The sequence below is a fragment of the Bos mutus genome, chromosome 25 (assembly GCF_027580195.1).
Source record: "Bos mutus isolate GX-2022 chromosome 25, NWIPB_WYAK_1.1, whole genome shotgun sequence".
NCBI lineage: Eukaryota > Metazoa > Chordata > Mammalia > Artiodactyla > Bovidae > Bos > Bos mutus.
The window spans coordinates 31593893-31618881 of NC_091641.1; the positions used below are offsets into that span (position 1 = coordinate 31593893).

The 24989-nt window shown below is 44.0% G+C and overlaps 1 protein-coding gene across 3 annotated transcripts in view; it reads left to right on the top strand.

Annotated features, from left to right (window-relative positions):
* The first annotated feature begins 8158 nt into the window (after nt 1-8158).
* The window catches only part of TXNDC11 (thioredoxin domain containing 11), a 60395-nt gene continuing 43564 nt past the window's right edge, over nt 8159-24989 (top strand). Inside the window, exons 1-4 of one of the 3 annotated variants that reach the window (XM_070362681.1) lie at nt 8159-8532; nt 16030-16246; nt 19455-19552; nt 23285-23414. In XM_070362681.1, coding sequence (XP_070218782.1) covers nt 8285-8532; nt 16030-16246; nt 19455-19552; nt 23285-23414 — 693 coding nt within the window. In that variant the 5' untranslated portion in view covers nt 8159-8284. Of the gene's footprint in view, nt 8533-16029; nt 16247-19454; nt 19553-23284; nt 23415-24989 lie in introns of those variants that run through there. The other 2 variants (XM_070362680.1, XM_070362682.1) reach the window with 2 other exon arrangements.

Genomic DNA, 24989 nt, shown 5'->3' on the forward strand with positions numbered 1-24989 from the left:
TGTCTTTCATTTTGTGGTATGGTCCTTGCCTCACAAAGAATTGTTAAGACTGGGTCCTAAAATCACAAGGTTAGATCTTTTTTTTTCTGGGCCTTCCATGCAGCTTGTGGGATCCCAGTTCCCCAACCAGCGATCGAACCTGGGCCCTTGGCAGTGGAAACATGAAATCCTAACCATTGGATCGCCAGGGAATTCCCTAGATTTTTTTAAAAACACTTTTCTTTAAGCAATCAATGACAGAAAGTAAATGAGAGGGACATGGCAGCAACTGCCTCCTGTCTCACTCTCCTGCGATTCAGGTTGCTAAAAGGCTTCTCTTATTGACCGACATGCTAACCCCTCTGGGAACTCTTCTGTGTTTCATTGAGATGAACACTCAGCAAGGGGATGCATGGTCAGCTAGGACGTGGGCTGTGGGACTCCGCAGAGATAGCCGTCGAGCGAGATGCGCTCGATAGGGTCGTTGTGGTTGTTGAAAGACCGCTGAAGATATGGTCAGCACAGAGACAAAGGCACCGTTGTCGTTCTGCTAAGTCTCCCTAGTCTGACGGCCTTCATGACGTTTTTCTTCTCCATCCTTCCAGACTTCTTTTGTGCTCTTTCCAGGGAGAATAGATGTTAAAAAAAGATATCTCTGCTGTTCTGTTTCAACCTGCAGTTTAAACAGTTGGTTGTTTTAACCTTGGAAATCTAGGCTTGAAACCTAGTTTGGAATCCTCTGACTGGTCAAGAGGAGAATTTTTTTTTATTTTCACACCCCACCTCAAAATTTTCTGTGCCTCGGCTCTCTTGCAGTTCTCTGTGCTCTGAACCATCTTTGCAGTAAATCCCACTTCTGCCTAAGTCGTCCAGTTTGTTGCTCTGGTTTCCACCTAAGAACCCTGCAGGCCACAGCCTTGGTCTCAGCAGCAGGATTTACAGTCGTTCAGTCACTAAGTCATATCTTAATCTGCGACCCCATGGACTGCAGTGCTCCAGGCTCCCTTGTCCTTCACTGTCTGACAAAGTTTGCCCAGAACTGAGTCGGTGATGCTCTCTAACCATCTCACCCTCTGCTGCTCCCTTCTCTTTGACTTTCTTTTCCAGCATCAAGGTTTTTGCCAGTGAGTCAGCTTTTTGCATCAGGTGGCCAAAATATTGAAGCTTCAGCATCAGTCCTTCCAGCATCAGTGAATATTCAGCATCAGGAAATCAGTCTAATTACTCCATGATGAAGTCACATCCCCATCCCAGAAATGAAGAGAAGAGAGTAGTACTGGGGTGAGGAGAGGGAAGGAAAATAAGGTATAAAAGAGCAAAACTGCAGTACTAACAGCATTGGAAACTAATAAATTGATGTGTCTCCTTGGACAGGTTGACCTGCCTATCTCCTCCAGAGTGGATTTTTTGTTTGTTTCAATGTTTTAACAAATGGAGATACAATTTTAAAACCCCAAATGTTACCATTTTAAAGTAGAAATCCATGGTTTTAGTAGAATCCAAATGTGCTACAATTGCCACAATGAAAAAGTGTTTTACTCCTTGAAAATAAAACCTATACCCTAGTCTACCAGCTCCCTCTGATTTTCAAGCTGTAGGTGACCACTAATCTGTTTTCCTTCTTATTTAAAAAAAAAAAATGTTATTTATTTGGCTGTGCCAGGTTGTGCCATGTGGGATCTAGGTTCCCTGACCAGGGATTGAACCCAGGCTCCCTGCATCTTGAGCTCAGAGTCTTGTCTAGGGTTGTCCTAGACAAGGACAAGGCAGTCCCTAATCTGCTTTCTGCCTGTGCTGGACATTGCATGTAAGTGGACTTATAGAATACGTGGCCTTTTCTGACGCTTCTTTTACTGAGTGTAATGTTTAAGAGGGCAGCAGAGGATGAGATGATTGGATGGTATCACTGACGCAATGGACATGAGTTTGAGCAAACTCCGGGAGATAGTGAGGGACAGGGAAGCCTGGCTTGCTGCAGTCTGTGGAGGGCATGACTTAGTGACTGAACAATAACAGTGTTTTCAAGGTTCATCTACACTGGGGCATGTTATCAGTATTTCATTCCTTGTAAGTGCTGAATAATCCTTCATTTTGCAGATCTGTTACGTTTTGTTTACCCATTCCTCTGCTGATGGGCATTCAGCTTGTTCCCTCCTTTGGGCTCCTGTGAATAGGAACATTCATGTGTAAGTTGTGTTGGCCACAATGAGCTGGTCCCATCAGTCCTGAAGAGGTGTTAGGAGGTGGCAGGTAGATTTTCCTCTGCCCAGTTCTCCCGCCCAGGTTGGACGTGCCTGGACAGTAGGCCTGGGCTGGAAGTGCTCACCCCTCTCCATCATCCTCACCCTTCTTGGGTCTGCTCTTTGAGGGCTGTTTGCCTTTGACTGAGTTCCAGTGATCCCCACCGGGAAACCGAAGGACAGCATGTTCCCTGGGCAGTTAGTGCGGGTTCAAACACTCCTTAGTTGACCTGCAGAGATGAGACTATGGGTTTTCTGTCTATACCTGCTGCAAGGGAACAAGGAGCGCCAATTCATGGAAAGCCAACTCTTCGATCTTGATATAAAGTCTCCAAGAAACAGCACCACTGTCCAGCTTTACAAGTAGGCTCAGGGTGTGGGCTCCCTCCTGCGTTACCTACCAACTTGTACCTTGTTAGGCACATCCTGTTTACTAAGTAATGCTTCGAGGCTTTAAAAATTAACAAGCAAAAAAAAATTATCAAGCATTAGATGTTTCATACACACACACACACACACACATATACACACACACACAAATAAATACATGTCTCTGGTAGCTCAGCAGTAAAGAATCTGCCTGCAATGCAGGAGACATGGGTTCAATCCCTGGGTCAGGAAGATTCCCCCCAAAAAGGAAATGGCAACCCACTCCAGTATTCTTGCCTGGGACATCCCAAGGACAGGGGAGCCTGGAAGGCTATCCATGAGGCCACAGAGTCGGACATGACTTAGAGACACTAAACAACAACACATGTATACATGTTATGTATATAAGTATATGTGTGTATATATATATATACACGCACACATATATACATATACATACAATGGAATATTAACTCAGCCATACAAAAGTGAAATCTGTAGCAACTTGGATGGACCACAGAATATTATACTTAGTGAAATAAATCAGAAAAAGATACTATATGATATCCATTATATGTAGAATCTAAAAAGATAATACAGATGAACCTGTATACAAAACACAGATTCACAAACAGAAAACAAATTATGGTTACTGAAGGAGAGACGGAGGGACAAATTAGGAGTATGGGATCAACAGATACAAATTACTATACATAAAATAGATCGGCAACAAGGATTTACTATACCTTCTACATAGTACAGGGAATTACTGAATATCTTGTAATTACTATACCTTGTATATAGCACAAGGAATTACCTGCTAAGTCTGCTGCTAAGTTGCTTCAGTCGTGTCCGACTCTGTGTGACCCTGTAGACAGCAGCCTACCAGGCTCCTCCATCCTTGGGATTCTCCAGGCAAGAACTCTGGAGTGGGTTGCCATTTCCTTCTCCAATGCATGAAAGTGAAAAGTGAAAGTGAAGTCGCTCAGTCCTGTCTGACTCTTCAAGACTCCATGGACTGCAGCCTACCAGGCTCCTCCGTCCATGGGAGTTTCCAGGCAAGAGTACTGGAGTGGGTTGCCATTGCCTTCTCCGAGGGAATTACCTAATATCATGTAGTAACTTATAATGGGACATAATCCACAAAACACACTGTGCTGTACATCTGAAACTAACACAATATTGTAAATCAACTACACTTCAATTTTTAAAAAAATCTGTTGAAACTACAGGATGTAAAATATGGGCTTTCTTGTACAAGAAACACTGACACAATACCAAACCAGAGACTCAGATTTAAGGAAGCTGATGAAGGGACAAAGTAGAATAAAATATTTGAAGCAAGTGATTGCATTGCTTTCTGAGTTAACATAGTAACTCACTTTTAAAAATAACCAAATTTGGCTTAGAAACAATAGTAACGAGACAGAATTTTAAAATTCTGTTTAAAAGACAGAATTATAAAATTTTGGGCAGGGGAAAAGTTATGATTATTTGCACATACACAAAAACAAAGAGCTCTAATTTAAAAAAAAAGTAACAAGTAATTATTTCTCCCCAATTGTAAGACAGGATTAATACCTGGGGAAAATATATGTCCCAGGTGGCATGGTGGTTAAGAATCAGCCTGCCAACATGGAGACAAAAGATATATGGGTTTGATCTCTGGATTGGGAAGATCCCCTGGAGGAGGAAATGGCAACTCACTCCAGTATTCTTGCCTGGAAAATTCCATGGGCAGAAGAGCCTGGCGGGCTACAGTCCATGGGGTCACAAAGAATCAGACACGGCTGAGCATGCGCACAAAGAAAGAAATACATGGAATCTTCTCCTGGGCCCTATGCAAATGCCACCACCTTGATCATGGTATGAAAAGTGACCATGAAAGCACAACAGATACTGGTTGACGTGGACTAGTTAGGGCTGACACGATTTAATGACCGAACAACAAGAACAAACCTTGAAGAGCAGTGCAGCCTGACCCAGATGGCCTGGTGTCATCGGAAATGAATTTCCCATTGTCCATCATTGCCGGAGCAGCAATATCTGGAAACAGAGGAGTAAAGGAAACATACTTTGGTCTCCTGGCTTGTAAGACACCACCCTGCACAGCCATAAGATATAGTGGTCTTATGAAATAGCCCAGAGGCAACAAAACACTTTGAACTTGATCCTGTGCAAAGGACAGGTGTCTTATGAAAGAGTAGGGTGGATTCTGCCCTACTGGCCTACAGTGAATGAGTACCCATGACTTTGGACTGTATTTGTTTTTGTTAACAATATACTGTGTTAACTCAGATCTAAACAAATCAAGAGCACTAGAAATGGTAAATAAAGTTAACATCTTGTTAAAAAACTAGAAATGCATTTTTAAAAATTTTCTCAGCTTCTTCCAACAATATTATACAAAACAATAACATAACACTGGGTTTGTAGTAGATTAAAAAAGAACAATAATAGCATAAAAACGGAAGGAGGAAATGGAGCTATATTGGAGCAGTTTCCGTATCTTACTGGAATTAAGTTAGTGTAAATCGGAAGTAGATTCAGAAAAAAATGTATACTGTAATCTCTGAAGGGCTCAGATGGTAAAGAATCTGCCTGCAATGGGGGAGACCCAGGTTTGATTTCTAGGTCAGGAAGATCCCCTGGAGAAGAGAATGGCTACCCACTACAGTATCCTTGCCTAGAGAATTCCACAGACAGATGAGCATGGTGGGCTACAGTCAGTGGGGTCACAGAGAGTTGGACACGACTGAGCAACTAACGCACAATCCCTAAATGCTGCCACTAAGAATATAAACTGAAAAAAATTAGTTTTAAATCATTAAAGGAATTAACAGTGTTTTAGAAAAGAGCCACTTAACATAAAGGAAGGAAGTAAAGAGCAAAAAAAAAAAAAAAAATGGGATTGTGAGAGGAGATACTTCCCTGGTGGCCCAGTGGCTAAAACTCTGCACTTTCAATGCAGGAGGGCCAGGTTCCATCCCTGGTCAGGGAACTATATCCCTCATGCTGCAACTAAGATCTGGTGCAGCCCAAAAAAACAGTATTAAAAAAAAAAAAAAAATGAGATATACAAACCAAAGAGCAAAATGGCATTTGAACATGAGCTACCAACATGTTGAGCCTCCATGGTGAACAAACTGAATGCTCTGGGCCACTTAGGAACGTGGCCATTCCTAGAGCCCTTTCAGTTCAGTTCAGTTCAGTCACTCAGTCACGTCCGACTCTTTGCAACCCCATGAATCACAGCACGCCAGGCCTCCCTGTCCATCACCAACTCACGAAGTTCACCCAGACTCATGTCCATCGAGTCAGTGATGCCATCCAGCCATCTCATCCTCTGTCGTCCCCTTCTCCTCCTGCCCCCAATCCCTCCCAGAATCAGGGTCTTTTTCAATGAGTCAAATCTTCACATGAGGTGGCCCAAGTATTGGAGTTTTAGCTTTAGCATCAGTCCTTCCAATGAACACCCAGGACTGATCTCCTTCAGAATGGACTGGTTGGATCTCCTTGCAGTCCAAGGGACTCTCAAGAGTCTTCTCCAACACCATAGTTCAAAAGCATCAATTCTTTGTCGCTCAGCTTTCTTCACAGTCCAACTCTCACATCCATACATGACCACTGGAAAAACCATAGTCTTGACTAAACAGACCTTTGTTGGCAAAGTAATGTCTCTGCTTTTCAATATGCTATCTAGGTTGGTCATAACTTTCCTTCCAAGGAGTAAGCGTCTTAATTTCATGGCTGCAATCACTATCTGCAGTGATTTTGGAGCCCAGAAAAATAAAGTCAGCCAGTTTCCCCATCTATTTGCCATGAAGTGATGGGACCAGATGCCATGATCTTTGTTTTCTTAATGTTGAGCTTTAAGCCAACTTTTACGCTCTCCTCTTTCACTTTCATCAAGAGGCTTTTGAGTTCCTCTTCATTTTCTGCCATAAGGGTGGTGTCATCTGCATATCTGAGGTTATTGATATTTCTCCCGGCAATCTTGATTCCAGCTTGTGTTTCTTCCAGTCCAGCGTTTCTCATGATGTACTCTGCATAGAAGTTAAATAAGCAGGGTGACAATATACAGCCTTGACGTACTCCTTTTCCTATTTGGAACCAGTTTGTTGTTCCATGTCCAGTTCTAACTGTTGCTTCCTGACCTGCATACAGATTTCTCAAGAGGCAGGTCAGGTGGTCTGGTATTCCCATCTCTTTCAGAATTGTCCACAGTTTATTGTGATCCACACAGTCAAAGGCTTTGGCATAGTCAGTAAGAGCCCTTTACCTCCCTGGAAACCTTGCACCAGGGTTAGCACGCTGGCTTGTGGCATAGGTGACTTCTTATCTTCTGTTTTTTGTTTTTTTGTGGTATCATACTGCCTTAGTTCTCTCTGCGTTTTGTTTACCTGGTTTGTAGTTATTGACAGCAGAAGTCTATCCTAGATCTTTGGCCCCAGCTGTTGGGTAATTACGGACATTCTCTTAGCTCCAGGTACACGTGTCCCAGGTAAACAATCCCAGTCACTCTCAAATCACATTTCATCCTTCTCCGACTTGTCCTTTTTAATCACAAAAACTTATTTAGAAATGACCTAACATTTAGGACATTTGGAGCTCCCCCTGTTGCTCAGCTGGTAAAGAATCCGCCTGCAATGCGGGGAGACCTGGGTTCGATCCCTGGGTTGGGAAGATCCCCTGGAGAAGGGAAACGTTACCCACTCCAGTATCCTGGCCTGGAGAATTCAAAGGGCTGCATAGTCCATGGGGTCGCAAAGAATCGGACACGACTGAGCGACTTTCACTTTCATTAACATTTAGAGTCAGAAAGGATTTAGAGTCGGCAGAGGATCGCTGGAGCGGCTTGTTAACCAAATTGTTTTCGAGTCTACTCCCATCTAATGCCTAGTGGACGCGGTCAAGCGGCTTCTCCAAGCCGCTTCGGTTTTCCCATCTCTAAAGTGAGTACAGGATGCACAGACCGTTTTCCCAGGGCCGTGGTGTAGGGACGTGGTACCGTGGCGCACAGCACTTCACTGTGCAGGAAATGGACACTGGGAGAGAACAGTCCCTAAGACTTATTTAGCATTCACTATGGGCCCAGCAGTTTACATCAAGGACCTCAGGTTAACCTTCAAAGCACCCCTGTGAGGTCAGTACTGATGCCACTGCAATTCCACAGATGTGTGCCAGACACGACTGCTGTCACCAACATAGCTCTTTTAAGCTCCCGGAACCAGGCAGTGACTCTCCGCAGCCCGGGGATGCTTTAGGGCAGCGCTGGGTTTAACCAGCGTAAGAGCAGCCGGACACCTAGCAGCTGTGCCTGCGCAGACTCAGTGGACGGACGGGCGTAAGCTGGGCGAGCACGTAGCACCGGTGGCGTGCGCACACTCTCCAGGGACGGGGCGGGGCCTGTGGGACGAACACGCCTCCGCGGCGGCGCTGGTGAGGGATGGGGCCGCGCAGACGCCACGAGCGAGGGGCGTGGCCCTCCGGGGGTTGGGCTTCCGAGTGGTGTCCGGCTCCGCCCTCTGCCCGGAGGGGGCGGGAGCCGCGGCGGCGGCCGGGCTGACGTGGAGGTTCCGGGTTAGCCGGCGCGCTGAGCTGCGGGATTGGGGAGCGACGGGCCGGGCCGGGCCGGGCCTTCGGGCCCTTGGCGGCGGCGACGGCGGTATAAAGCCGGCGACGGGGAGCATGTAATGTCGGAATGCGGAGGCCGCGGCGGCGGCGGCGGCAGCAGCAGCAGCGACGACGCCGAGGACGAGGGCGGCGGCGGCGGCCCCGCGGGCTCCGGCTCCCTCAGCCCGGCCCCGGCTGCGTCCTCGGAGGGCCGGCTCCGCCGCGGGTTGCGCGGCGCCTCTCTCATGGCGCGCCGGCGGCCCGAGCTGCTCTGCGGGGCCGTGGCGCTCGGCTGCGCGCTACTCCTCGCCCTCAAGTTTACCTGCAGGTGAGACGGCCCGCACCCCACCCCGTCCCGGCGCCCCTCGGCCGGGCCGGCGGCGCGTGATCGGTTTGGGGGCCTCAGAGTCGAGGGTCGAAGCGGCCTCCGGAAGTCGGGCCTGCCTTTGCCCCGGCCGGTGGACTTGACCCTCCCGCCTGCCTCATGCGGCCCTGCCCGCCGCTTTCTCTTCTCGCCGGCCAGCGAGCCCTCGGGCGAGGCTCTGAGCTGCTGCCCGGCGCTCTTCCTACCATTTTCATACCGAGGAAAGGTGGGCCAGGTTCTGATGTGCTTGTCACGTGTTGGGATTTCTTGGGGGTGCATCCGTGACTTTTGCCCATGCTGTAGGACCCTTATTTATCACCCATTTTATTTCCCTATGCCTCGGGTAGGCGTAGACGACCACTAGCGTCCCGGACGTTGAGAATTCATGCACTCATGGATCTAACGATTATTTATCCGCACTTACTGTATGCTGACGGCTCCTCGAGGGTGTGTGATGAATATCAGAAGTCCCTGTTCTCCATTCCAGTGGTTGGTATACAGGCAGTAAACGAGTAACCTTAACATAATCTTAAAGGATTTCAGTAAGTGCTGTGCAGGGAATAGAAGCAATGAGGGTGGGGCTTAAAGACCTTCCCTGGGGAGCTACATTGGAGAATCACCCAAGAAGGGGAAGGGGCTAGCACTGGGGAGATCCGGGGGAGGGGGGATGTCCAGGGTAAAGGAAACAGCAGGTGCAAAGGTCCTGGGGCTGGACAAGACTGGTGGACTGGTGTTTTCCTGAAACTGGGAGAAAGGCCTAGGCTGGAGCTAGTGGGTGGGGTGGGGGAGGGAAAGACAGTTAATGTGTCTTGCTTTGGAAAAGGACACCAGTACAAGTTTTGCTTTATGTTTTAGCGTGTCCAGTGTGTTTTCGTATTTTAGTGTGTCCATAGTGTGTCTCCTGGGACTCCAGTTTATTAGTTTGTGGTGCCACTGACCGGCATAGCGGCCAGTGGGAAGATTTCAACTTGGAACAATTTTATGGAGTCTGTTTAGGACAATATATGACCCCTGTTGTCAAAGAGATGTCAAAAGATTGGAGATTTTAGTAGAAAGAAGAAATTATAATAATTATTGCTGATGAATTAGGAGATGGGGATTGACATATATACGCTGCTGCTGCTGCTGCTGCTAAGTCGCTTCAGTCGTGCCGACTCTGTGCGACCCCATAGACGGCAGCCTACCAGGCTCCCCTATCCCTGGGATTCTCCAGGCAAGAACACTGGAGTGGGTTGCTATTTTCTTCTCCAATGCAGGAAAGAGAAAAGTGAAAGTGAAGTTGCTCAGTTGTGTCCGACTTCTAGCGACCCCATGGACTGCAGCCTACCAGGCTCCTCCGTCCATGGGATTTTCCAGGCAAGAGAACTGGAGTGGGGTGCCATTGCCTTCTCCAATATATACGCTAATATGTATAAAATAGGTAATAATGAGAACCTGTTGTACAGCACAGAGAACTCAACATAATGCTCTCTGGTGACCTAAATGGAAGGGAAATCCAAAAAGGAGGGGATCGTGGATACATATGGGCTTCCCAGGTGGCTCAGTGGTGGAGAATCCACCTGCCAGTGCAAGAGATGCAGAAGATATGGGTTTGATCCCTGGATCAGGAAGATCCCCTGGAGAAGGAAATGGCAACCCACTCCAGTATTCTTGCCTGGAAAATCTATGGACAGAGGAGCCTGGAGGGCTGCAGTCCATGGGGTTGCAGAGAGTTGGCCATGACTGAGCAACTATGTGTGCACACACATGGAAGTATATGTATGGCTGATCCACTTCGCTGTGTAGCAGAAACTAACACAACATTGTAAAACAACTATATCCCTAATTGAAAAAAAAGTCATATAGTAAAAAAACTAAACAAAAAACCTTATTGAGCATTTGCCATTGTGCCAGGTGCAGCCTGCCAGCTGGGTTTCTCAGCCTTGGTACTGTTGATATTTTGACTCAGATAATTCTTGTGGTAGCGGGCTGCCTTGTACGTTCTGAGGTGTTCAGCTGTATCCCTAACCTCTACCTACTACCTGCTCTAACCCGCCACCCCCCACAATGTGACAATAAGAAATGTCTCCAGATCGTACCTGATGTCCTCTGGGGAACAGAGTCACCTGTTTGAGAACTACAGATTCCATGAATGCATTTATTTATTTAACACGTGACCTGAGAGCCTGTTGTGGATCACTTAAGTTCACCTAGTAAAGTCTGGAGAGAGATACACACACACACACACGCATATATATATGTTCTTACCCTTGCAGTTTACACACAAGAGTGGAGCTTTGGCCATGTTGCAAAACTTGCCCCAATTCACTTCCACCTAATAAGTGGCTGAGCTGGAATTTGAATCCTTTATTGTCAGAAATCAGGCTCTTAACCGTGTTCTGTGTCACGTCCTACACAAGGGAATTACACAAAGTATTTTACAAGGTAGAATATGGCAATGTGGTATTCGAGTTCAGATGAGGAAGAGAGGTTCTCTCCTCCAGGGGTGGACAGCTTGCTTGCATCAGTTTGTCCATTTATAGCAATTAAGTGTAGTATTTTCTCTGAGAGAACAAGACTTAGTAGATATGAAAGTCCTTTGAGATTTCAGGAAGTGTAAATCCAGTTAATGGAGCAGGCTGAGTGAGATCCCACCTGCTTCAGGCAAGGAGAATGAGCCAGTGAACAGCCTGTTTGCCTGTCCAGCTTCTTTCTGTGCCACAAATTTGATGGTCTTTTAATAGACTCAAATTGATTTTTTATAATCTCCTTTGATTGAATGGTGTCATGATACTGCTTTATTGTTCTACAACTGACTCTGACATTTCTGCCGCTCTTTTCCTATTTTGCTTTTAAGATCTTGTGTGTTAATGAGGACAGAGGCTTAAAGGAGAGTAGAATTTTTTTTAAGTTATTTTTTATTAATAGCTCCAGACCTGAAATAAGACAACCCCCTTTAGTGTCTTATTGCTTATTTTTTAAAAAAGAAAAAAGGTTGATTTGGGATTGAAACACTATTAATAATTAGTTGTACATTTCTGAGCACTTAATCTCTGTCCTAGCTGCCTTTCTATGCATTGAATGTCCATGACTTCATCCTTTCCTTTTACCCTGCTTTGTGGGTGTGTTTTTGTGGGGGAAAAGTTATAAGTATGTCTTTGGGTGTCTGTCTCTGTTATCTCTGTTGTTCAGTCGCTCCGTCATCTCTGACTTTTTGGGACCTCAGGGACTGCAGCACTCCAGGCTTCCCTGTCCCCCATTATCTCTCTATGTGTATATATTCATTTTGCTTTATTTTGTTTTGTAAGCTCAAAGCTGCCTCAGACCCTCTTTGGAAGGAGGTGTAGAGCATGATTCTCGTATAGAAATTGGGAGTTGCGACAGGACTTCCTTGTTTGCAATCAGCTCTTTGAGTTTTTTGGTACCTGAGACTTTGGCTTCAAAGCTGCAGGAAATCTTTAATCTCCATTTAGTTTCTCAAAAACAGTAGCTAATTTAGGAGTTAAATGGCGACTCATGAATGCTTCTGTTGGGGCAGACACATACGGGTTTCTCTGCCCTGGTTAACGTTTGCTTTCTGACGGGCCACGGGCTTGTCTGGCTTGTTTACTTGAGGAGCTGGCTCATCAATAGTACTAGGCTGATGATTGTCCTTTGTTTGATTTGTCACAGACCTGCATTTTCCTTCCATTTGCGTATTTAACTCTTACCACCAAATTTGAAGAGTAGAAAAATAATACCTCCAAGACTTTTGGACTTGCTGAGAATGTGTCAGCTTGCCTCAGGGCCTTGCCTCTGGGTGACTGCCTCCCTGTCACTCACATCTCAGCTTAAAAGACACCACCCTGACCACCACCCCATGGAGGAGCTTCCAGGTGCCCTGCCACATTTCCGCGTTGACTTCTCCAGCGAGCATGTTCATTTTGTATGGTTTTATGTCTGTTTACAGGTTTGCTTGTTTGCATGTCTTCTTCCCTGAGAAAGGAAGCCCCTTGAGAACAGGTCCCTGCTCCTATAGCCTTAGTTCCTATACAGCAGTGCCTGAAGTCCAGTAACATTTGCTCATTGAACTTTTTTTTTGAATTATTGTGTAAGTGACCGAGTTTTTGGGGTTATGAAGATGTTTTACTTAGACAAAGCTCCCTGATTGCAGAGTTAAAATATTAGTGTGAGTGTGTAAATTGGAGATTTGCTCTGACTTTTAACAGCATTACTTTATGATGTTAATAATTTTTGGTTAAAATGGGGAAGCAATATATTTAAAACTGTCTTAATTCAGGAAGCTGACACCTTCTAGATGTAGAGAAGGGTATGTACTCTTTTCCTCAAACTAAATGATCCAAGGCTCTTAAGAGTAGCTTTGGTCTTGGGTGTTTGTATGATTTCTTTCTTTTTTTTTTAAATTTATGTATTTGTAACTGAAGGATGATTGCTGCACAGTATTGTGTTGCTTTCTGCCGTACATTAGCATGAATCAGCCACAGGTACACATACGTCCCCTCCCTCTGGCGCCTCCCGCCCCGCCCCACGCCTCTGGGCTGTCACAGAGCACTGGGTTGAGCTCTCTGCGTCACACAGCGTTTGCACACTGGCTGTCTATTCTACATACGGTGACACAGGTTTCAGTGTTACCCTCTCAATTCATCCCGCCCTCTCCTTCCCCCACTGTGTCACAAGTGTGTTCTCTATGTCTGTGTCTCCATTGCTGTCTTGCAAACAGGCTCATCAGGACCATCTTTCTAGATTCCATATACATGTATTAATATATAGTATTTGTTTTTCTCTCTCTGGCTTAACTTCACTCTGTATTATAGGCTCTAGGTTCATCCACCTCATTGGAACTGACTCAAAATGCATTCCTTTTTATGGCTTTGAATAATATTCCATTGTATTACACTACAACTTCTTTACCCATTCATCTATCAGTGGACATCTAGGTTGCTTCTGTGTCCCATTCCTGGGCATATACCCTTGAGAGACCATAGCTGAAAAAGACACATGTATCCCAGTGTTCATTGCAGCACTATTTACAATATCTAGGACATGCAAGGGCTTCTCATAGCTCAGTTGGTAAAGAATCTGCCTGCAGTGCAGGAGACCTGGGTTTGATTTCTGGGTGGGGAAGATCCCCTGGAGAAGGAAATGGCAACCCACTCCAGAATTCTTGCCTGGAGAATCTCATGGACAGAGGAGCCTGGCAGGCTACTGTCTGTGGAGTCGCAAGAGTCAGATTCGACTTAGCGACTAAACCACCACCAGGACGTGGAAGCAACCCAGATGTCTGATTTCTTTTTTGGTTCTAAGTATCTGTCTGTCTGCTGCATATCTCAGAGCTGGTGGCATGTTCCTACCTGTTTCTCCATCCTGCTACTTTGCTATATACTGAGAGACCAGAGTTCAAAGTTCATTTGAACACATTTAAAGTTAGAACAGAGTTCTAGAATCATGCCTTGCAAAGCAAATGGACCTTCTGACATTTTTGATTCAGATTAATAATATATGTCTGTATGGATTTAATTTGCTGTCACATATATTCAAATGAGGTGAGTAGGGTAGGTTTGTTCATTTCACACATTACTGACCTTTGCAGTACTGGGAGCTGCAAATCCAGTGAGGATTTATCAGTGAAAAAAAGAGCCAGGGTTGTTACCCTTATGGAGTTAATAAACAGGTAAATAAGTAAGTCACAGATTATGGTGAGGGCTTTTGAAAGCAACTAATAGGAACCTGAGAGAAGAAAAAAAAATTGGGAGAATCGTCAGAGCAGTCCTCACCAAGGAGGTGACCCATCAGCCAAAGTTTCTCATCAATGCCATTGTACTATAATTTACGTTTGGTAAAATTCACATATTTTACATATGTAGGTCCATGGCTTTTGGCCAATGTAGCCACCGCTACCCTTTTAATTCCTTGTCCCCAGAAACTTTCCTCAGCGCTCTCTGCAGTCAGTCTTCCTTGCTCTACTTCCAAGTCCAGACCACTGCTGATGTGATGGATTTCGTTACAGACTAGTTTTGCCTGTTACGGAATTTCATGTCAATGCATTCGTATTATATGTATTCTTTAGTGTCTGACTTCTTTCAGTGTATTTTGAAATTCATCCAGTTATAGCATATATCGGTTTGTTGTCTTTTAAATTACTGAGGAACATTTAATTGTAAGAACACACAAATTAGTTTATCCTTTCACCTAATGATTTATTACAGCTTTTTTTGTGCTTACTATGTATGTAGTTTATCTTTTCCCATCCCTGTGGTTTCATGCTATGTCTTTATGTTTAAAATGCTTTTAGACAGCATATGGTTGGGTTTTGCTTCATTATCCAGCCTGGCAATCTCTTCCTCTTAATTGGGTGGTTTAGTCCTTTTATATTTAATGTAATTGTTGATATGGTTGGGTTTGTGTTTACCATCTGGCTGTTTGTTTTCCATTTATACTTTCTGGTTTTTCTTCCTCTCTTGGTCTTTTTTCTGCTCACCTTCCTGCCCCATCCCTCCCCCCTAACCTGCTACCCCATGGTCTGCGGGAATCTCAGTTTCCCAACCAGGGACCAAACCCAGGCCCTCAGCAGTTTGAAAGCATGGAGTGTCAACCACCGAACATCTAGGAAATTCCCTCTTTTGGGTTAATTGAATTTTTGTAGGGTTCCATTTTTATTTCCTCTCTTGGTTTCTTAGCTAAGCTTCTCTAATGGTTTTATACTCTTTTAATCCAGATGTGTGGACAGCTCAAGAGTGTTCACTGGGGCCCTTTAACCTGGTGGGATGCAGCTTCGGCACAGACCTTGTTGTCTTGGCTCTGGCCACTTGTTTAGTTTTATTTTCTTTCTTCCCCTGACCTTCTGTGAATCTTAAGTACATACTTAGGAAACCTGTTTTCCAGTTAAATGGGCAGTTGCTTTGCTATTCATCTTTATTAACCTTTGGATCATGATGCATAATGGAGACATCTACATTATTATTACTTTTACCTGAGTGTCCCAAGTACAGGCCAGCCACAGCTAATGAACTTAATGTGAGTGGGCTGTGAGCATTTCCCATGCCTCCTAGTGGTGCCATGCATGCTCCCCCCTCTTGATTTTGAGCAAGCTCACTGGTGGCTCTGAAACCCTGGACATCAGTGGCTTGTGGAGGGCAAGGCTGCAGAGAGATAAGGATGGAGTCTTTTGGGTCGGGGAGGCAAGAGTCCGAATTATTCAGACACTCTTCTCCTGTGCTCTCCACTGCCCTTCCACCCCACACCCGGGGCAGACAGTGTTAGAGAATGTTTTTAACATGTCATTGAGTCTTGTCTTGCATTCTCTCAGTCAAATCTTGCCTTCGCTTAGCACAAAGTACTGCTTTTATCCTCCAGGCCAGTGTTTGGGGAAGTCCCTTTTCTTATTTAAGAGAAGACTTTTCTTTTAAGCTTTGTTCTCTTTCTACACAGAGCTGTTGTTAGAAGAAGATAAACTAAACAATCTTGTGTTTGCTCTTTTTTTAGTCGAGCAAAAGATGTGATAATTCCAGCAAAGCCACCTGTCAGCTTTTTCTCCTCGAGGTCTCCGGTTCTTGACCTCTTCCAGGGGCAGCTGGACTACGCAGAGCACATTCGCCGGGATTCGGAGGTGGTGCTGCTATTCTTCTATGCTCCGTGGTGTGGCCAGTCCATCGCCGCCAGGGCTGAAATTGAACAAGCAGCGAGTCGGCTTTCAGACCAGGTAAGGTGGGCATTCAGCCTGACCGTCAGATGACTGGCAGGCCAGGCGCAGGGCAGGTTCTCCCACAGAGACAGCTTTCCCAGACGGCTGGTTTTGCCAGGGTGAAGGCCAACAGCCTTATTTCGAGCCTAAATCGTAAAGCCCCTGTGAGCAGAGGCTTTCTGATTGTGCTTGTCATAGTTGGTTAGAGGCAGGAGTGGGAGGAGATGCCACGTTTTCTCGTGATGAGGCCAGTGCTCATCTCAGGGTGCCAGGTTGTCTGGTTTCAGTGGGGAGACTGAAAATCCTCATTGAATGTACTGTTAACATTTGCTGGTTAGTTGTTTTACGTAAGAGAAATTTATGTGTCATGATTACAGTGTTACTAGGCAGACCTTTCAAATACCTAGACCATAGCTACATTCAACAAAAATTTAATGAACGCCACCTTCACGCTTGGTAAGAGGGATGTATAGACAATTGATAAATAGGCCTTCTGTCTGGCAGTGGTTTTCAATCCAGTGGATCCCAGTTGACCTTTATAAAACAAGTATTTTTTGATATCCCTTTTTCTGTCCTCAGAAGGTATTCATAGATGATAAAACTCCCCTATACATATAGTTTCAGTGTAGCCAATCTAATGCACTAATTATAACATAAAGATAAGGGGAAAAAGAAAAGTGGTATATAATTAAACATGTGTTTTAGTATGTAAGTGCTGTGGTAAGTTAGGTCCCTGTACCTTTATGTAGAACCGCTATGAGTTATAAATGCAGGAACAGTTACAAACGCAGCCTCATAAAGTAGGATATGTTGGCCACACAGGGGCCACGAGGGCATTGCTCTCAGTGACTTGATTTTTCTAAATGGTGAACAGCTCTTGGTAAAGTTCTGAGCCGACGAAAGTCCTTTCTGCCCTCAATTAAACAGATGTTGCCTTCTTGAGAAATTCAGTGAACAGAGAAGCCATGCTTTGGATTGACATATATAAAATGGAGTCAAAATCTGAGTTTAATAATAATAAATAGGTTTCCCTCCACATCAGTGTTTGGCAGGACGTTTAAAACTGCTCTGGGGGATATGGAGGATCGTTCCATGTGCAGAGCAGCTTGGAGCACTGCAGACTTCAGGGCCACGGCCCCTGCCCACCACATGCCCTCTAGCACCCACCGACCGATGCAGTCAGCCAAAAAGCATCCCACAGGTTTCTAAGAGGCTGCTGTCCAGACCCACTGATCTGGGGTGACTTGTGGCACAGTCCAGTTTCAGAAGTTCATTTAGAACTCGCAGTTGGATTTTCTTAGAAACAATGTTATAAATGTTGGCTAGACTTCCTGCCCAGCCTAGCAAAACCTTTTTAATTAAGTTATACCCCTGAGCTTGATGCTAAGTACTGTATAAATACATTGATTTTTGTATTGATAGCATTGATTCTCAGGGGGTTGTGATTTTGTGTTCCAGCTTTGGACCCATGGAATCAATCTATTCCTTGTCTCCCCCCAACCCCCACCCCCCCCCCTTTGGACCCATGGAATCAATCTATTCCTTGTCTCCCCCCAACCCCCCCCCACCCCACCCCCACCACACCACAACTCCCCTTAAGAATGGCTGATAGTAATCAAGCTGGGGACACTTGTGGGAAGAAAATAACCCTAAGGGAGCTCTGGGAGGCAAGCTTAAAGAAGTCACCCCTTTGTAAGTCATTCCTCATTTAGAGCACTTGTGGGAAAATGTGAGAGTCTGTTGTATTTTAGGGTAAGTGTCAACTACTTGTTATATTACTGCCAGCTTAAGGAATATGTCCTTCAGAGTGACTGTAGGGATTGCGTGCTGGTGTGCAGGCCCCTGCTCCTTAGAACAGCCCTGCAAGCTGATGCTGGTTGCCCTGAAGCACGACCTTGGGTTTAGAGGGCAGAATAGTTTGTTAAAGGCTGCAGGACAAGTGGTGGAGGTTACAGTGCCATCCATAGCTGATGCGCTCTGCCTTCTTTCAGAAAAAATTTCAGCTCCTTCTAAATTGAGAGCTTATTGTTCTGTGTTCTCAGAAGGGAAAAGGAGTGGATTTATTTTTGAAAACAGGCAAAAATTTCTGGAGCCACATTACTTAATACAATTAGCAAATGTGGTAGATTGTGCCCTTTTTTGAGGTGTCAGCCTTGGTAAAGGTACTGTTAGAAAGTATAGGTAGAGTATAAAAGGAGTTCTGGAGAGTTTACATTAAGTTTTGAGTAGTACTGCTCTCTGGTCAGTATAAGGCATCTGAAAGTGACTTTTCATTTGTAGCCTTCATATTTTTCAGTACTTTATTACAAAGATTTTTAAACATATAATAGCAAAGGTGAGCTGTGTCTGCCACTTAACATCTAATAACATTAGGCTTGTTTTATCATGTATCTATTCATCTTGTCATCCACATAATCAGTGGTTCTCAACTAGAGGCAGTTTTGTCCTCAGGGGACTTTGGGGACGGACTGGAGAGGTTTTGGGTTGTCACTGCTAGAGAGGGGAGGCCAGGGATCCCACCACATCCGACATCCACTGTGTGCCCTCCTCACCCCTGCCCCCCAGCAAAAACAAACAGCAGCAAAAAACCTGTATCAGTTCATGCTCAAAGTGTCGGTAGTAGCAAAGGTGAGAAACTGCACCTAACTATTAATCCATCCCATTTTGGGTACAGTTCAAAGTAAATTTCGGGCACTGGGATACGTCTCCTTAAATACTTCAGCATCTGCCTATAAATACATATTTAATCCATATTTTTGCTCTCTGATAGTATATTTTAGAGCATAGTTCTAGTCATCTATTATCTTTATTGGTTTTTAATATCATTATTAAAAACGGTCCTTTGAAATTTTTGGTATGTCAGCTGTAGGTAAGATTGTTTTTATTCTCAGATTCTCAGTTTGACTATCAAAAGACATATCCTACTGGTAAGTTTTAGTATAATCATGCTTAGAAAAAGTTATTTGGTGTCATTCACTCCAGGATTTGGAGCAGCTCATTTTCCTCTTGGACCAGACTGTAAAGTGTTCAGAGTCGCAGCTGGGCACTGGAGTCTTTCTTTGTCCTTGTCAGGGTAAATGATGCCCGTCTTTGAATACCCAAAACGATTTTTTTAATGCTTTCTGTTTCAGAGAGGGATTGTTTCATTTCTATTATTTTGTTTTTTAAATCTTGGTGATTTTTCAGTTGTTATTTATAGTCATTTGAAACCTTCTTTGACTTGCAGGTGTTGTTTGTCGCAATTAACTGTTGGTGGAATCAGGGGAAATGCAGAAAACAGAAACACTTTTTTTATTTTCCTGTAATATATCTGTATCATCGGAGGTAAGAACTTTCAAGTAGTGTTTCTAATCCAATTCAGTTTATCAGTTTCAAAGTGAATTTTTGTTTTATCCTGTTTAAAAGTATCCACTATAGAAAATTGAGAAAATAACAAGCAAAAATAAGTAAATAGAAGGATCTGTGATTTATCAACCATCCATAATCACTATGTGTTTTGATTTATATTCTCCTGTGACTGTACATATCCACACCCCCCTTTTTTAACTTAAAAAATGGGATCATGTATTGATAGTAGTAATATCTCCTCAACTGCTTTTTTTGTGTGTGAACATTTTTCCATGTCATGACATATTCAGTAGCATTGTTTTCCTTGTACTGGTTACTCTGCTGTGTGGCTGTATGTTTCAAATATTATAGAAGTATTTTATGGAATAAAAATGTACTAAAGTCCTTATCCCGTTATCTAGCAGCATAACATAGTCAGGAGGATATCTAACATCTTTTCAAATTGGGAAGAAAAAACTACAAGTCAGCAATCCTATAATGTATCATTCTGAAATCCAGAGAGCTTTGAAGACCTGAGAGAGAGAGTTCCATGAACATCGTCCCCAAATGCATTCATTTGGCCTAAAGTACCAGGAGGCCACCCATAGTCTTTGTACCACATCAGGTGCCTCTGTACTCACTTTGCTGCAGAAATACTGGTGTTTGACTTTGGAGAACTGCCCGGGCCTTGCTCTGGGTTGTTTAGTTGCTCAGTTGTGTCCGACTCTGTGACTATGGACTAGCCCTCCAGCCTCCTCTGTCTATGGGATTATCCCAGCAAGAGTACTGGAGTGGGTTGCCATTTCCTCCTCCAGGGATTGAACCTGTGTCTCCTGTGGCTCTTGCGTTGGCGGGTGAATTCTTTACCACTGAGACCCCTGGGAAATCCTGCTGTGGATGTTAGGTCTAAAATCTGACTTGAAGGATTTTAGAGACAGAAGATGAAATTCTGGGCTCTGTTCAGTGTAATTGGCTTGAAGTTTGTTACTGAAGGGTTAAGAAGAGTTGACCAGTAAGAACTTTACTTTTTAGGCTTTATTGCTATGCTATGCTATGTCACTTCAGTCATGTCCGACTCTGTGCGACCCCATAGACGGCAGCCCACCAGGCTCCCCCGTCCCTGGGATTCTCCAGGTGCGAACACTGGAGTGGGTTGCCATTTCCTTCTCCAATGCATGAAAGTGAAAAGTGAAAGTGAAGTCACTCAGTCGTGTCCGACTCTTGGTGACCCCGTGGACTGCAGCCTACCAGGCTCCTCCGTCCAAGGGATTTTCCAGGCAAGAGTATTGGAGTGGGGTGCCATTGCCTTCTTCGTTAGGCTTTATTACCTCCCTCTAAAATTCTTGGGCCTTAATCAGTGCAGATTTATTATAGATATCACCAGACTGTCATGTGTGGATTATCTGTCCCCTTCCAGCACATTCCTGTGTCTCTAACATAAAACTTGTGTGGCTCAGAGTGTTGTTTCTCAGGAGCTATTAAATAGTATTTGGGCAAAAACACACATTCCTTCCCCATCTCCACCCTCAAATTTCCCTCTGGGTATAAACACAGTTTCTCTGAGTAACTTTCTGATGGTCACTTCTATTTTTTTAAGGTAAGTATGTGGTGTTATATTAATATTTGAAAGTTCTAAACCTCGGTAATGTGTAATGGGCGATGAGCTTGCCCTGAAGAGATCCCTGTGTGTCTTTTTTTGGAAATAGGGTGCAGATGGTTAGCAGGGAGTGTAGGCCTTGCAACAGTGTGTACCCAAGCCCGCTGCCCAGAGGTAGACTTAGCTCGATGTGACATTAAAATCACAAGAGTTCCCTTGAATTGAGTACAAATGTCGTTTCAGGTTATGTGGGTGTGCAGCACTGTCTTACACTACTGGTTTTCTTAGTTTTATAGAAAGATTGAAAGGACATGAAAGGAACGTCAGAGATACTTAGTCCAGCCCTCTTAGTTTACAGATGGGGAATCTGAGGCTGCTATACCTTAAAGTGCCTGCCCCTCCTCTTGGCCTGTTAAACCTTTACTTGTTTGAGTTGGTTCAGAACCATTAATACTCATTTCAACATCTACCATTCCCGTTGTACCAAAAAATAAAGTGCTACGGCAGAGATACCCAAAAGGTAGCCTTTTTGTATTCTGTGCTGTTTGTGTAACAGCTTAACTAGTAGTAGCTACCTATAGAAATTAACAGGCTTTCCTGTTTTGTGAGAGCAGACTCCGTTTTTTTGTCTTGTTTTACTGCCAGTCACAAAGGCAGTTTAGGAGAGGCTCTGAAGCAGGAAATAGTTTTCCCAAAACACTCTGTGCAGAATTCAGCTCCCCTCAGTCAGCTTGTCCGAAAGCAGTGGCCATGGTGTGCTGGCAAAACGTGCTCTACGACCTGCATCTGGGGATCTTCTCATTACACCTGATCCCTGGGACCCTTGTAACACGGGACCTGGGAACCTCAGCAGAGCCTGATTTGCTTGAGTGGATGAGGTTTCCAGGTCCCTTGCCCACTTTCTGCTAAGCAAAATAAGTTATCAGATGATTTTTTTGATTTCTTCCTTTAAATTAAAAATTGGTGGTGGATGATGGGGTTGGTGGTGGTAGTAATTTAAAAACAAAATTAGTTAGCAAATGAATTGTAGTAAGTCTTGAATCCATAGAGTCGCTGACCCAGTGTCTCCACTGTGTGTAGAATGCTATTTTTACCTCTTTCTGCTGATGTTCCTCTGTCTGCTGTCATATTCTGCAGTGCACACTGAAGATTGTTTATGTCATCACATTATATGTATGTGTATGTGTATTAATTTCTGTTATCATATATTAATATTGTGATCCCCATTTACGTAGTTCTTTTCTATGCTCTGTTGTTGCTGTTAACAGGACACTTGGTGTCAGTTTTTATTCAGAGAGAAGAATGGGTATAGATCTGCTGAATTTCGCCGTACTCCCCCATCCTTGCCACATACCATCCAATTATATTTGAGCAATGTCTGTTGTGCAAGAGTGAAGAAAGCCCTGTGAGCATTCTGATTAGCTTAGGAGGGTAACTCGGTGTTGGCAGTATTGCTTATCGGTACTAAATCAAATTCCTGTGTGTCCCCAAGCACAACTGCCTGAGAAAACAGGGAAGATCATTTGTACAGTTCCCTGACTTCATATCTTCATATGATTTTTTGTTGTAATAAAGTTTTAAGTATGTTTAAGGTTTATTTAGTGATCCTTTGTGTAAGTGCCTCTGAGAATATTTAATGACTACTTTGTAGTAGGCCAAGGACCAACTGCTCAACTTGTTCCTAATTTCACGGTGACTTGAAAAGGAAAGTGTACCCCTTCCCCCGCCTTTCTCCCCTCCCCCACCCCGCAGCAGAATTGTGTGAAGATCCTGGAATCCTTTGGCATTTGGTCAGTTTTCATAGTTGCCTGTTTATTGTTTTTTATAGCAATGTTACTGTGAGAATTAATTTTTTTTCAGAGACTAGAATGAACTTTGCTCTGAAATTCAGTTTGCAGAATTAATTTCATATTAAAAAGTAATGGCCAGTTGTACCTCCCCTCACATAAAATGCTTGCTCTTAATTAGGCCTCCAGTTACCCTCTTGAGACAAGGAAGGCTACTGACATATGAACCAGTTGGGATCCTAAAACAAGACGTTTTCGTTTTGTGGTGTTGATGATTTCAGTTACATATTACAGGTTTAATGCATGATGTATTTTTATTTTTTATTTTTATTTTTTTGGTACTAGTTTTGGACCAATCGAATACAAAGGCCCCATGAGTGCTGTTTACATTGAGAAGTTTGTCCGCCGAGTGATGAAACCACTTCTCTACATCCCATCTCAATCAGAATTACTAGATTTTCTCTCAAACTACGAGGTACCTGTCTTTCCTGTCTTCTCCCATTTCCTCAGGCTTCACTGGGTTGCATTGGATTGTTTTTATTAGAAGAGTCTTTATACCTCCTGATTTGCAGCAATTAAAAGATCACATTATAGGTAAGCCCCAACTAAATGCTTTTGGAGATACTTAATTATAGGGATGATTTGGCCAAGTGAGTTTTTAGAGAACAGAAAACTTGTGAGTACTATTTTTTATTGGGGAATTTTAAACAAACTTTCAGTTTGTCTCACGATTAACTTAGAGTATGTAAGGATTAATTTACAATTTATATGCACTTGTGGATTTCTGAATATAAGATGGAGTATGTAAGAATTCATTTACAATTTACATGCACTTGTGGATTCTAAATAGAAGATGACACAGCACTTCTGGGCGTCCCAGGTGGTGAAGGTGGTAAAGGACCCGCCTGCCAGAGCAGGAGACATGAGATGTGGCTTCGATCCCTGTGTCAGGAAGATTCCCTGGTTTGGGAAGATCCCCTGGAAAAGGGCACAGCAGCCCACTCCAGTACTCTTGCCTGGAGAATCCCATGGACAGAGGAGCCTGGGGGATATAGTCCATGAGGTCGCAAAGAGCCAGACACGACTGAAGGGACTGAAGCGCATAGGACATAGATTTCTAAAAATTGTATATGATGCTGACAGCACTTTACTGTGAGATACCTGGTTTTCTTGTAAGTTGTAGTGTAGTTTTTTTAAAAAAAAGCTAGGAATATGTTCTTTCTGTTTTATTAAATGTGTAAAACTGTCAAGGTTTATTAACAGAAAGTTTCCTAACATGGCATCTCAACTGTTTTCCTATTGCCAGTAAACCCCTGATGGATTATTTTGTTGGGGTCCTCAATGCGTGTTCAGGACAGGTTGTTATTGAGAGACCAATGTAAATCTTAAAATAATCTCAAAAATTATAAAAATAGTTCCACAGAAAAATTCACTGGATCAAATGTAAAATCATACTTATGATGTTAGTCGCTGAGTTGTGTCTGACTCTTTTGGGACCCCATGGACCGCCAGGCTCTATCCATGGAATTCTCCAGGCAAGAATACTGAAATGGGTAGCCATTCCATTGCCTTTTCCAGGAGATCTTCTCAGCCCTGAGCCTCCTGCATTGCAGGCAGATTCTTTACCATCTGAGCCTCTTGGTCACAGGTAAAAATGATACTTAGCTACAACAAAATCAAGACTATAAGTACCTAGTAGAGATAAGAAGCATATGAATCCACCTCTCATACTTGAGAATTTAGTAACTGTCATTTGGTTAAAAGTTACCTTTGCACTGTGTATATTTTATATAGGTGGGATATGAATTTCTTTCCCCAGAACATCATTTACAGCTTTTTCCAGTTGTGTCAGAAACACTTTGTGTTAACTGTTAGCAGATTCTCTAGGCAGCAGTGTTCCTCTCCAGGTATTCTGCTTCTAGTTCCCAGATGTGCTTTAGGGTGAATGCTTCCTCCTACGTGGATAAAGGGTAGGTTTTCCTGGGAGGCTGCTGAGCAGGACCTACAGTGGGAGGCAGGGTACCTGGGCCCATCCCTCTGGCAGCACCGA